Here is a 13133-nt window from a genome sequence, read left to right on the forward strand (position 1 = left end):
GCACTTGTTGGCCCTTTTGCCTTCTGTCTGCGGTCCAGCTCACCCCTAAACCATCTCGATTGGGTTCAGGTCCGGTGACTGTGGAGGCCAGGTCATCTGGCGCAGCACCCCATCACTCTCCTTCTTGCTCAAATAGCCCTTGATGCCTTCAGTGTGACTCTACAATTTTCATAGTAATGAAAATAAAGAAAAGTTTTTGAATGAGAAGGTGTGTCCAAACTTTTGGTCTGTACTGTATATATATATATATATATATATATATATATATATATATATATATATATATATATAAACCCTGGTAACTTATTATAGCAATCTGCAAGGACAAACAGATATGTTCAATGGTGAGACAAACTTAAATTCATTTGATTATGATCCTTAATCAAAAATAATGTGTAAAAAGTCATTGAGTATACCACCACTTATTTTCAAGTTTACTTTGTCTTTTACTCAAAATACAGTTCATGTGGCCTGATCAGACTGAAGGAGTTACAATCAGGGAAAGGACAAATAAAGGGGTCACACACTCCACCCAGGGTCCTGATGAGGAAAGAAAGAAGAACCAAACAGAGACGGATTCACAAACTGGCCAGTTTAAAAACTCCAGTGTAATATAGCCTACAGATGAAGGCTTTTTCTAGTACCCCAAGTCAAATGTCCTTGTTCGTTTTTTGTTTAAATTATTATTATTTTTAAGTCCACTGTTTGCTGTCCAGTGACCTTTCAAGTCCTTTGTCTGTTATGTCAGTCTCTGGGTTAATTTGCCAGCTCAACGTAGACAGTATTCCAGCACTCCTCTGTACTCTCTGTCCGCGTGTTGGTCAAAGAGGAGGGGCCAGTCGGCTGATGTTCACTGGCTTCTGCTGGAAGACTGGCAGGGAGTTGGAGCAGAGCTGTGCACCAGGAAGTGTCCATGCGCTGGTCCATCTATTATCCACACATAGAATTCCTAAAAGAGAATACATTTGCATTTAGTTAATTAAACTAGTTGGCATTAAGTACAACATAATGAATGTAAATCAGTCATGGCTGTAGTTACGTACAGTGAAAAAGGAGAGATCTGGCTATGTTTCAGACTCGGCTTCCTTTTCCACACCTGCTGCCTGGCGCATCCCTTTGATTGACAGGTACATCTCTTCCTCTGGATCATAGTAATAGAACTTCCTCAAGTAGACAATGAGCGGTCTAAGAAAAAAAAAAAATAAAAGTTAATTTTTTTAGGCACTTTGTACGCAAATATTTTTCATTTTTTGTACTAAAAAATGTATATACGTTCATTTCAATAACATTGGGTAGAAATATGTGATACACTCATTACTCCCTGAAAATTATTAACTAAATGTTTGCTCCGTATTGACAAAAATAACTGCAGATGATTTCCCTTGATATCATAATCATATTTTTATTCATTTTGATTAATAGAATTTACTTTAAAATACTTATTTTGAACAGGGCACTTGCATCCCATGATCTTTGCATATGTTAAACTGTGTTGTTGATTTAAAGGGATAGATCAGATGAAAACGAGCCCATTATTTACTCACCCTCAAGGCATCCTATGTGTATATGACTAACTTCTTTAAGATGAATTCAGTTGGAGTTCACTTTGATCTTCCAAGCTGTTTAATGGCACTCAGCGGGTGTTGCAGGTCATCAGTCCGAAAGAAGTGGAAGAAAGTGCATCCATCCATAATAAAAAAGTGTCTCACATGGCTCCGGGGGGTGAACAAAGGTGATTTGATGTGTTTTTGTTAGAAAAATATCCATATTCAAAATGTAATGATCACTTTAATCTAGCTTGCGCCAACAGTTGTACACAAAAACAGCTCTGGGAGGATGATGTAGATTAAACTGATTATTACGTTTTATATATGGTTATTGTTCTTACAAAAACACATTGATCCGCTACAGGAGGCCTTTGTTCACCAGAGCCGTATGAGGCACTTTTTATTATAGCTGGATGCACTTTATTTCACTTCTTTGGGACTGATGCACTGCAACACCCGCTGAGTGCCATTAAACAGCTTGGAAGATCAAAGACAATTTTTAATATAACTCTGACTGGATTCCTCTGAAAAAAGACAGTCATATACACCTAGGATGCCTTGAGGGTGAGTTAATCATAAAACTTCATAAACTTCACATTGGTAAGCAACACAGAAGGTCAGCAGTGCTCACATCCTAGTACCAGTATTTCATGCATCTCCCATATACACTACAATTCAAAAGAAATTAATACTTTTATTCAGCTGGGATGCATTAAATTGGTCAAAAGTGACGGTAAAAATATTCCTAATATTCCTAGCTTTTTATTAATCGAGCAATGTATAATGGTTTCAATAATATTAAGCAGCACAACTGTTTTCAGCAGTGATAATAATAATAAATATATGCAGCTTAAGTGAGCATATGAGAATTTTGAAAAGCAATCTAACAGACCTCAAATCTTTGAATTGTAGTGATTTAGAAATCTTAATAAGGCAAATAATGTAAAGTGTGTGGGAGTCATACTTGGGGAGGGGCAGCTCCTGGATGTGGTCTATGCGGACGAGTTGTCGGATGCAGAAACGGCACAGATGCTGGAGTGATTTCACGTTGCTGAAGCGTGAGACCGGATAGAGCAACTGTACAGGGGTCGGGGGCAACCCTGAAACAGACAGCACACGTTTCTTTACACTGACCTTTCATCTCTTACACCCTCAAACCTGCTGCTGGTTTTTACAAACAATTTAAATGAAATCTTTTCTTTCCTTTTCCCTTTACTTCTGTGCATATTGCTACCACAAGCACATTAGCGAAAAAATTGGTTGTCATTAACTAAATCGAAAAAACTAAAATTAATTATAAATTTAAATAAAAAAGTAAATTATAAAAATAAAAACGAATTAAAAATATTAATAACTACTATAATACATTAGAAATGTAACTAAATGAAACAGGATCTAAATTGGTGCCCCATTACTTAAAAAAAAAAAAGAATTAAGTTTTTGTTGAAAACCTCTTCATATATATTTGACTTAATGACATTAAAAATATTATTTAACATAAATTTAATCTAGCATAGACAAAAACACATAAAATGTCTGTATACCCCTATAAAAACTGTGAAGAAATTACATGTTGGTATTCAAATATAATATTTAGCCAATGTATTTTGTCCCACCCTTTGTTCACAACTATAATAAAGACGAAAAAGAAGTTTCAACCACTTTTCTCCCTATTTATCCCTCCTGCATCAGTAAACAGAACAATTAAATGCTTGTTGAAAATCCTGTCTGCGATGTCTTGTCAGTTGAGCAGGATATTTGTAGCCTTACCGGGTACACGTGAACGGAGGAAGTAGAGGAATTTCCCATTTTTAGAGTGCATGATGGCTCGCTCAATGAATTCAACCACAGAATGGCAGCGGTCCTCGAATTTAGGGTGGCACCATAAACTGAAGGTTCCTGAAGAGTTAAAAACAAACTTTAAGGAAACAAATACAATGAAAAAAATTAAAATACATTTTGGAAATACTTAAAGCTGCAGTAGGGAACTTTTGACGCTCTAGCGGTTAATAAACAGAACTGCTTGCGTCTTGCGGAAGAACATTGTAGCCGGAGCTACTTCTCTCTATTTATGTCTATGAAGAATCACAAAGGTACTGGGTTACTCCGCCGCGGTACCCCCGAAGCAATCTAAAATAGTCAGAATATAAACACTTATTATAGGTGCACCCTAGTGATTCAGGACAAGCCAAAAAAAAGGTTTGGAAAATGGATTCATGGTGTACTCGCTTATTATGTTCATTTTTCTACATTTTGAACACAAACAAAGTTACGGAACGCAGCTCTGATTGGTTGTTTTTTACCGGGAGCGCATGACTTTCTGCAAATGTCAATAGGAGCACTGGGAGGAGCCAGAGGAGCTTGATTTTTTCACAGATTATCTGTCTCATATTCTACTGTCAGGACATAATGACAGGTTTAACAAATATGTAAAAAATATTTTTTTACAAAAGTTACCTACAGCACCTTTAAAATTATTTGGTACAGCCAATTGTATTAGTTTTTTTTCAAATTATATTTATGATTTGATTCAAACCTTAAATTTTGATTTCAGTTTAAACATATATATTTTTTCCCAAAAACATTTATACAAAGTAAAAATATTTTTTATATTTATATATTTAAGACCATATCAATGTAATTTCTTTAGACATGAGTGAAAACTTTATCTTGTGTAGTGTAGGTATATATACATATATATATATATATATATATATATATAATTTAATAATAAACAATATCTAAATTAGCTATAATATAAAAATAGCATTTTCACTTAAGATAAAAGCAACAACATTTTGTTAGTCAGTGTTTAATTTTCTTTAATTACTATGAATTAAGATGACTTTGAAATACCTTATTGTTTTTTATTGACTTTATTCAAATCTAAATTTAGGCCTAACTGTCATTCTGCAAGTAGTGAAATCTAATCTGTTTGTTCAGGCAGTGCAGTCAACACTGACTTTTTTAATCAGACTGTAAACCACTAGAGGATGTGGTTAAGATCAGGTTTTCATTTGTTGTTTGGCTACACTTTTGAGTCTGATATGTCAAAAAAAAGATATGTATATATGTGTGTTTACCTCTGTAGTGCTCCATGCGCGTGTGATGTGTGACTCCCTGTGAGCGAAAGCTGAGGCTGAGGATGTATCGTGGGTCTGAGCTGTCCCGCACCAAAAACGAGCCATCTGGCTTTCCTCTCAGCTTCATTTCAGCATCCTCCCAGTTCATCGGCCCCCAATACCAGCCGCACTACAGACACAAGCACACAATGACCATACAACCATGCTGAAAAGCTGCTTAGAGAAAAAACACGCAAAACCCACAACCCCAGGAAACCCCAGTCATATTTCATAGTTAAAAAGGTCTATAGATGAACATGAGTGAAAAAGTTCTCTTGTTTCTCGACTTCAACTGGTGTTGTCTCTCACCCGCTCCAGCTCTCTCAAGCTGGCAGTGAAGCTGCTGGAATCGGCTCCTCTCAGTGGACACATGATCGGGGCCGGGGCCACTCTACCAGGGGCCGGAGTCTCCATTGGTGACGGAGTCGAATGTGGAAGTGCCCGGAAGAAAGCATCTGAGAAAAAAATGCAACATTTTTTAAATATAACAGCAAATACTGAGTTGCAATCAGCTGAGACTAATATTCCATCTAAAAGTAGATAAATGTCCATTCAAAAATTTGATGAAAAAAAAACAGTAAAAAACCCCAGTTTTTTTAAGAAAGTTTTTTTTATTTTTACATTTTAAAATAGAAATGTAATTTATTGATGTGATGCCAATATGCTGATTTGCCCCTCAAGAAACATTTATTATTATTATTATTATTATTATCTATTTTTATTTTTATTATTATTTTTTTTATTTTTTATTATTATCTATTATTATTTGTATTAAACAGTTGTGCTCCTTAATATTGTTCCGGAAACCACAATACGTTTTGTCCATTATGAATGCTACAAAACAAATAACAGTGTACAACTTTTTAGATTAAAATGTATTTTGAAATTTTCTATCCATTTTATCCAACGTTTCATTATAGAATGACAGGACTATAACCGTTATACTTGTGAACTGTTAATTAAACAAATATCCAAAGTGAATAATATGAGGTTATTAAAATATATCTATATAAAACTGTCTATAGCAGTTAGACAGGAATATAAATATATATATTTAAATTGTGTACTAATGTACCAAACACACATTGTCCTTTTGTGACAACATGCCCCAGTTGTGTTCTATATTGTGTTCACTTGTTTGCTCAAAAGCTAGAGCACAACGAAGTTCTGTTTGGAAACAGAATTGACAAAAATCATTCTAATTTCATATGATTATAGTATAAAACCATAATACAGATCCATTACTAATTTACTGAAGCATCTCTCCGTATGCCAACTTCACTCTGTGACAACTTGCCCCAAGCTCCCCTATAGCATATCACACTACAGGACACATGAAATGTCATATCAACTACTAATAAACATGTATACATGTTATGATTTTATAGTTATCATATCTTTAATCCCCTTCATTCCTCATACACAAGTTATATTTCTACACGAGGCATTGAGCAAAAGATGCTACAACACACATCTTAAGTTTGAACATCGCTCACACTTCCTCTCTGAACTTTAGACACACTGCCTTTTTTCTCTGAACTGCAAAAGGAAGTGAAAAACGAAACCACACGGTCAACCGAAGCCTTTGTAAGGCAAAACAATACATGCGGCGGGTGACATGTATAGTCTTTGCCTTTGCCTTTCACAAGAATACCACAGTTACATTCACACTTTATTGCATTTCTCTCCACGCTTCAAGGAATAAAGCTGCTTCTGAGGGCAGAGAAGGAGCTGGTCTGCTGAAAAGGGAAGGGGAGGTTAGGATCTGCTCTCAGAACCAGAAAGATGCCCTGAAACACTCACACACACACACACACACACACACAGCCCTCTCCACTGCACCCAAGTCTTACCATTGAGGCTGAGACTATGCTGGATGGTAGCGTGGAGAGGGGGAGGAGGAGGAAGAGGCAGAGGGAGAGACTGCAGGGAGGCCCCCATTACACTCACTAGGAAAGGCCCAGGCTGCGGCCCACCTATATCGTCTGGAAGAGAGCAGGAGGTAGGGTTCAGAGCCAGGAGGATGAGGATATGGCATAGAAAAAGCAATGGAAGAGTAGACAGAAGCTAAAAGTCTATTAGAATGAGACAGGTGCCACGGACGATGAAGAGGAAGCAGAACATGACTGAATTCAACCATAACACCATTCAGCTTCAGAGCAAAGGGACGACCACTTCATTTATTCTTGCATTTATTACCGAACATAAATCAAAACGCAGCCGGGTTATACCGTGCGAACTGCAGTATTGGGATTAACGTGATTATTATATTCAATGACCTGTGCTTTTTGCATGAAGAACGTGGGTTTCGCCTGTCTGATGCATAAAGGAGCAGGACAAATCCTCCAATTATGTGACAATATCTGATCCTCTTATAGCACTTGAAGACTAAGACGCCGTGACAGGAAGCGTATGACATGGGGAACTCCAACATTGGGAAACAACAAGGGCAACATGCTGGTGTGTGAATTCAATCATACACTCACCACACTGGAAAATTCATCTCTTCCCAGCTGTGAAGAAATTATGTGAAGTATATATATATATATATAAAAGAATATTCTGGGGTTCAATCAAGTGTTATTTGGGTATCAATGAGATACTATTGTAGTTTGTATTAATACTTTGATTTTTTTTATTTTATATTGTTGGTTTTCTTGTTATGTTTAGTTAAAGTCACTTTGTTCTATGTTTTTGTCTTTTTTTATTTATTTAACATCAAATGTATATATAATATAAAATATAGACATTTCTATTCATTTTTTTTCAGTTTTAGTTAGTTTAGTACATCAAGTTAAGTTAAATGAAAATGAGAAATGTTGTCTCAGCAGCTAGCTTTTTGTGTGTGTGTGTTTTATTTTATTTTATTTGATTTCAGGTAGCATTCATTTTAACTAATGATTTTTTATGCTTTTAGCTTTAGTTACCTATAAAATAACCCGGGTTCAAAGATTTTTTAAAAATATTTATGACATATGTAAAATTTCCTAAATTAAAGTTAAAATGCATACTGTTACAATAGTCCAGCAACATGATGTGAACAATGTGAATGTTAACAAGACTGCAGTGTGGAGAAATCACATAACCTTTTCACTGTAATGTTATATTCAAATGTGCAACTTTGTTGCCATGACAACACAACACTGTAAACATTAAAAGATCTGTAACGATTACTTTAAAAGCTTTACAGCTTTTACGATAGCTCTATCAAACAAAATGTATAGCCAAATAAATAATTTTAGTGATTTTTATCAAATCAAAATTATAAGGTTACTATTTCTGCTTCTAAATTCTCCAGAAAGTGGCCTCTTTCACTTCCATTTTCAAGTATCATTATTCCTTTTCTTTCTATTTTTAATAAAAGTAGTCAAAATTATTTTTACGCAATTAACATTATGCCACAAATGCTGTCAGTTGAGCTTAAAACCTCTACCCCAAACCAGTGTTAATTTCGTTGACTAAATATTTTCGTCATTATTTTCGTCACGAATATATTTTTGCGGACGAAAACGAAACGAAAACTAAAAAAGAAGGCACTGATGGAGACTAAAACTATGACTAAATTGACTGACATTATCGTCAACGAATAAAGGACGAGACGAAAATAGACTGTGACGAAAATCAAATCAGCAGACGGGAGAGATGCGAGGAATGAACAAAAGAACCGGCAAAACGGAACAGACTGCATGAGAGAAGAGAACCAATCCGAGCCTGACTTATTGAGATGTGAAGCGAAGGTTTTCAGTTTTTAAATGAGCTCCCGGGAAGACGGCATTCGAAGAGGTGATGTCTAAAAGAGCGACAAAATGTCCACAGCTCACTTCGCGTTTGACGACGAACAAAACAAAACAAAGTGTAAAGCATGCGGAGCGCTCATTCGTGGCAAGAACACAACCAATTTGAAAAGACATTTACAGACGAGCCACCCGGACATTTTCTCAAATCTAATTTCACAACGATGTTCTTTTGTTTATTGAGCTAAGCAAAATTGGAAAACTGCAGTGCGTAGAGGTTGTAGCATTAAATATTACGAACTGAAAAGTACTGTAAAATAGCCCCTTCTTCAAGTTAGATGAGAGCACAATACTAATACGTAATATTATGATACATACATTTGATTAATACTAATGTTTAGTATATTTTATAATGTTCTACTTGTTGACAATATCACAAATATTTCTATATTAGTCATGTGAAACGTGAATGTTCACATCCTATCATTATACATACTAATATTGTAGTATTTAAAACATACAATATTGCTAGACAAATGAATACCTTATAAAATCTTGTTACTTTTTTTATCCACCCAACTTATTAAATATTTACTTTAAATGTATGCACTTATTGTTCAGCTCAGCTGTAAGCTTTAAGGTCCTGGACCTAACTTTATTTTTCTTTTATTGATGGTCAATTGGCAGCTAGTTATTGTTTACATTATCATGACAGTGTTTGTTGCTGCATAAAAGCTTTTGAATCTAAATAAAGACACAGTTGTGTTGAAATAAAGTTGAATTTGTGTTTTATATATTTTGGTTAAGTTTGTTTCCTATACCAGCTTTTAGTCTTATTTTAGTCGACTAAAATACCAAGCAATTTTAGTCGACTAAAATAAGACTAAAATTAAAACAAATCAGATGACTAAAACTTGACTAAAACTAAAAAGAATTATAGTCAAAAGACTAAGACTAAAACTAAATTAAATTTCGTGTCAAAATTAACACTGCCCCAAACACGATAAGCAATCAACTTCAAACAATCGTAGACTGAATAATCCACCTACCTAATCATCTTCGTTCACTCATGATAAAGACTGCTTCTTCATATATGAATATTCAGATCTAATACCTGTATCTCCAGTATACTGAGATCATTTCAGTCTTCACTACCAAACCACACAGCCACGCTGAGCTGATGTACTGGAAGAGGGTACGAGGAGGCCTCACTTTATTAGAAACGGAACTGCTGGCCTGTATGCCAAATACTGCTGAAGTCAAACCACACCTAGACTTACACAATAACCCACTCACGCGCTTCTCTTCATTTTAGAGTTGCAGAATGCAATCAGAGACTCCTGTTACCATGAAATGAGTAAAACAGGGAAATGAAAGGACAAAGTGAAAGATTAAGCAAGTAGGCTGACACGGCATCTTTAACATCTGCCTTGTGCTCGATCACAGATGTGAAGTGAAAAAGATACAACAGAGTCTTCTTGTGATGGGATGTTGAGGAGAGGGACTCTGTTTTCAAGACTACATACATTACTTACTATGCCATGTTTATTTTTTTTTCTCTTATCAACCCCATTTTTTTAAACAGTAGCGTATAAAACTATGTGCATAGACAGATACAGAAGATAGAGGTGTCAGTGAAAAGGATAAAGTGAATGTACCGGGAGGAGGTTACTGTGGAAAAACAGATAGGTATGAATGAAGGAGAGCAGAAACGAAGGAGATCTAGGAGGTGTGTGAAGATCTGTAGTGGGGCTCACCTAGCAGACTGAGGCTCCGCCGGGGGGGAGGTGGAGGAGTGGGAGGGTGGGGGGAGTTCCCGCCTCTCTGAGAGATGTCCACATCCACCAAGGACACAGTCTCTCCTGTACCCAGAGCCACAAAACAGAAGAGCCATAAGAACAACATTAACAATATTCATTACAATAATGTAGAATAATTCCAAAGATTGGCTTGAAATAAGATTAATCTCATCCAAATCATTTGCCTGAGTCATTATATTTTCCATGCACTGTGTAAACTCATTAGCGGTTTGCAAATGTGCCTTCATTTCATGTATTCCAAGGATTCCTTTAGCTTCCGCCCCATTATGTTCCCTTAAATCTTTGTTTACCTGTAAAAACGGGAGTAAAAGAGGCTGCAGAAAAAGCACTTTGTGCCCTTGTTAGTCCAGGTTGGCTGCAGAAAGACAACAAATTAATTTACATTCATTCTGTTGTGTATTTCAAGTTTATTTTTCATTTTTAGTCTAAAATATATAGAAGTACACACATAATCACGTTATGAATAAACTGCATTCACCTGTGATCCTTGGGCCAAATATGACATTGAGAAACATTGAAAACTATTACAACTTTACTGTACACTTTTTACTCAATATTTATGGAGTAACACAATTTATATTTAAAAGAAACATGAAAAAAAGTGCTCCATTTCCTGGTAAATTTTCATCACCAGCATATGTGAGAGGCTAAATCTTTCATTGAAATCTTAAATAATTTGGGGTCAAATTTAAAGAAGCACAACATGCTGAAAAGTCGTAGGTTGAAGGCTATGGTTTAGGTAAACGTAAGTGTTATGTTCCCTATGCAATTTCCAATGGGTTTGTAGAAAAAGTTTTATGATTTATTAATAAGTTAAGGTCTGTGTTGTTCTACAACAATTATGACTACAGTGGTGTCCTGTTCATTACCTAACAAGTTGTTACCAACTGTTTTAAGTTTGCGGTATGTCTGTGTAGTAGCCTGTGTGTGAAATAAAAATGTGTAGCCCTATACAAAAAGTTCAAGCTTAGATTTTGAATAAGTGTTGTTTGGGCAGAAGACCTCACCTGGCCGTGTCCTGTTCCCCACCGCTCGCTCCAGACATGTCCACTAAACTGCCCGCTGAGGATATGGAGAATGTGACTGAAGGTCTCTTGTCCAAAATGTTGTTAGAGCCACTACAGCTTTTAGTTCTGAAAAGTTTACTCAGGCGGATTTTAAGCGAGCCCTTCCTGGATTTCCCCGGTACTTTCAGAGTCTTCTCTCCTCCGCTCGCAGCGGAAAGATGCGCCCGGGTCGTGCTCCTGTCCGGCCGGGCCTTCGGTGTGGACGCCTGGCTGGAGCACGGGGTGTTCTGGCTGGGTTCGGCTTGGGACAGGACCTCGGGAGACAGTTTGTCGCTGGTAGGAGCCTGAGGCCTGGTGTTTACCGAGTCTCGTAACAAACAACACGCCGGCGAGCAAAGTCTCCCGGACACCCCTATAGCTTGTCCAGACAGCACCGACGGGAAACACTTGAGAGCGAACGCCCCCGGCTCCGCGTTCTGAGACTCGGCCTTCTGACAGGCATTGATGCCCAGGCCGTTCACCTCCTCTGACCCGAGGCCCTCCAGCACCAGCAGCGCATCACTGGTCTCGGTCGGGTCCTCTCCCTGTCTGATTCCAGCCGAGCCCAGCACGCTTTGACACGAGCAGCGCTGCAGCTCGCCATCCTTGAGCAGAAACTCGGGTACCGGAGCGACTCCCAGCTCGCCGAATTTCCTCGCCAGCTCCAGCACGGGACCGTCGGGCAGCTGGAGCTGCCGCTGCGCCGTCGTGCAGCTCCAGCCCGGCTCTGTCATCGAGCTCGTTTTGTGATCCACCACCGGAGGCCAGTCTTGTTTGTCTGTGATCAAGCGATGCCGGTGGCACAGCTCGCCTCCATCCGTGTCCGTAGCAACATGAGGATGCAGCGTCCATGTAGGCGGATGCTGAGCGTCCATAGCGCCGGGCTCGGAAGCGAGTACCGCTTGGTCCTCAAAAGCCCTGCGCTGATCCTCCGTCTTGTTCTCGGCAAATCCTTCAGAGTCTCTCGATATGTTTCTGAATACCAACAGCTGAGGCCCCATTCCACCTCGGTGGGTGAGATCGTACCCGTGGGCCTCGGCTGAATGAAGAGGAGGAGGCGGCATAGACAGCGCAGGTCTAGTCGCCATCACTCCCGCGTCAGGTGCCTCCGTTCCGCTGGTCTGCGGAGCTTTGTTCACCGCCGAAATGTGGCCGTGATTCTGCGTGCAGTCATAGTTTCCCTTGATAGCCACCGTCAGTCCAGTGCACGACGATAGATTCCCATTCTCCTCGTCCAAGCGGTCATCCTCGGCCGCGGAGACCAGGCGCATCAAGACAAAATCGGGAGACATATCTTGCGCGTTGTTCATTATTATTCCTCAATATATTGAAGGAATGAGCGATATCAGCGTTTCACATTGCTCCAGTCATGAGATCTCGCTTGTGTGATGATGATGATGATGATGATGGTAAATCCTCCTGGTGTTTCTTAGCTCCCTCACTCAGCGCCAGACAATTAGTGCATATAAACCCTATTTCAGTCGCTCCTTCAACATTGCGCACGTCCTCGTCTCATTTCGCGTCCGGCCTTAAAAATCTCCACGGGGCTTTGTAGGGTCATACATAACGCTTCGTTTCACGCAATCCTAACGGCGACTGTGGTCACATTACCGTCGAGGCCCCACCCGCCCGCTCACTTCCGCAAATTCGATGCGTTTCGTGTTTGGTGTTATCGGTGCCATTGCTGTCCACTTGGCTGCAGGATATGTGCTGTCCCCTAGTGACGTGCACCATGCAGCTTTCATGTCATTTACCGTGCTGTTATCTGGGAGATGGCCTTACTAACTGATGTTTATGATGCATCAATTGTTGTGGCAAATCGGTTGCGTTATGAGTCAAAGACAAATGACTTGCATGATATCAT

The 13133-nt window shown here is 38.6% G+C and overlaps 1 protein-coding gene across 2 annotated transcripts; it reads right to left on the minus strand.

Moving 5' to 3' along the window:
* Nucleotides 1-420: 420 nt before the first annotated feature.
* socs7 (suppressor of cytokine signaling 7) lies at nt 421-13025 on the minus strand. Of its 2 annotated transcripts, XM_026220995.1 has the most exons (10): nt 11231-13025; nt 10514-10578; nt 10161-10265; nt 6523-6654; nt 4979-5124; nt 4631-4799; nt 3318-3446; nt 2512-2647; nt 1044-1185; nt 421-949 (listed from the first exon to the last, which is right to left on the minus strand). In XM_026220995.1, the coding sequence occupies exons 1-9, from the start codon at nt 12577-12579 to the stop codon at nt 1065-1067; spliced, it is 2352 nt and encodes a 783-aa protein (XP_026076780.1). In that variant the 5' UTR covers nt 12580-13025; the 3' UTR covers nt 421-949; nt 1044-1064. The 2 variants fall into 2 exon arrangements, with proteins under 2 accessions (XP_026076780.1, XP_026076781.1); XM_026220996.1 differs by lacking the exon at nt 6523-6654 and having other exon boundaries at nt 11231-13023.
* Nucleotides 13026-13133: the final 108 nt, after the last annotated feature.

Source organism: Carassius auratus, chromosome 36 (genome assembly GCF_003368295.1).
Source record: "Carassius auratus strain Wakin chromosome 36, ASM336829v1, whole genome shotgun sequence".
Taxonomy (NCBI): domain Eukaryota; kingdom Metazoa; phylum Chordata; class Actinopteri; order Cypriniformes; family Cyprinidae; genus Carassius; species Carassius auratus.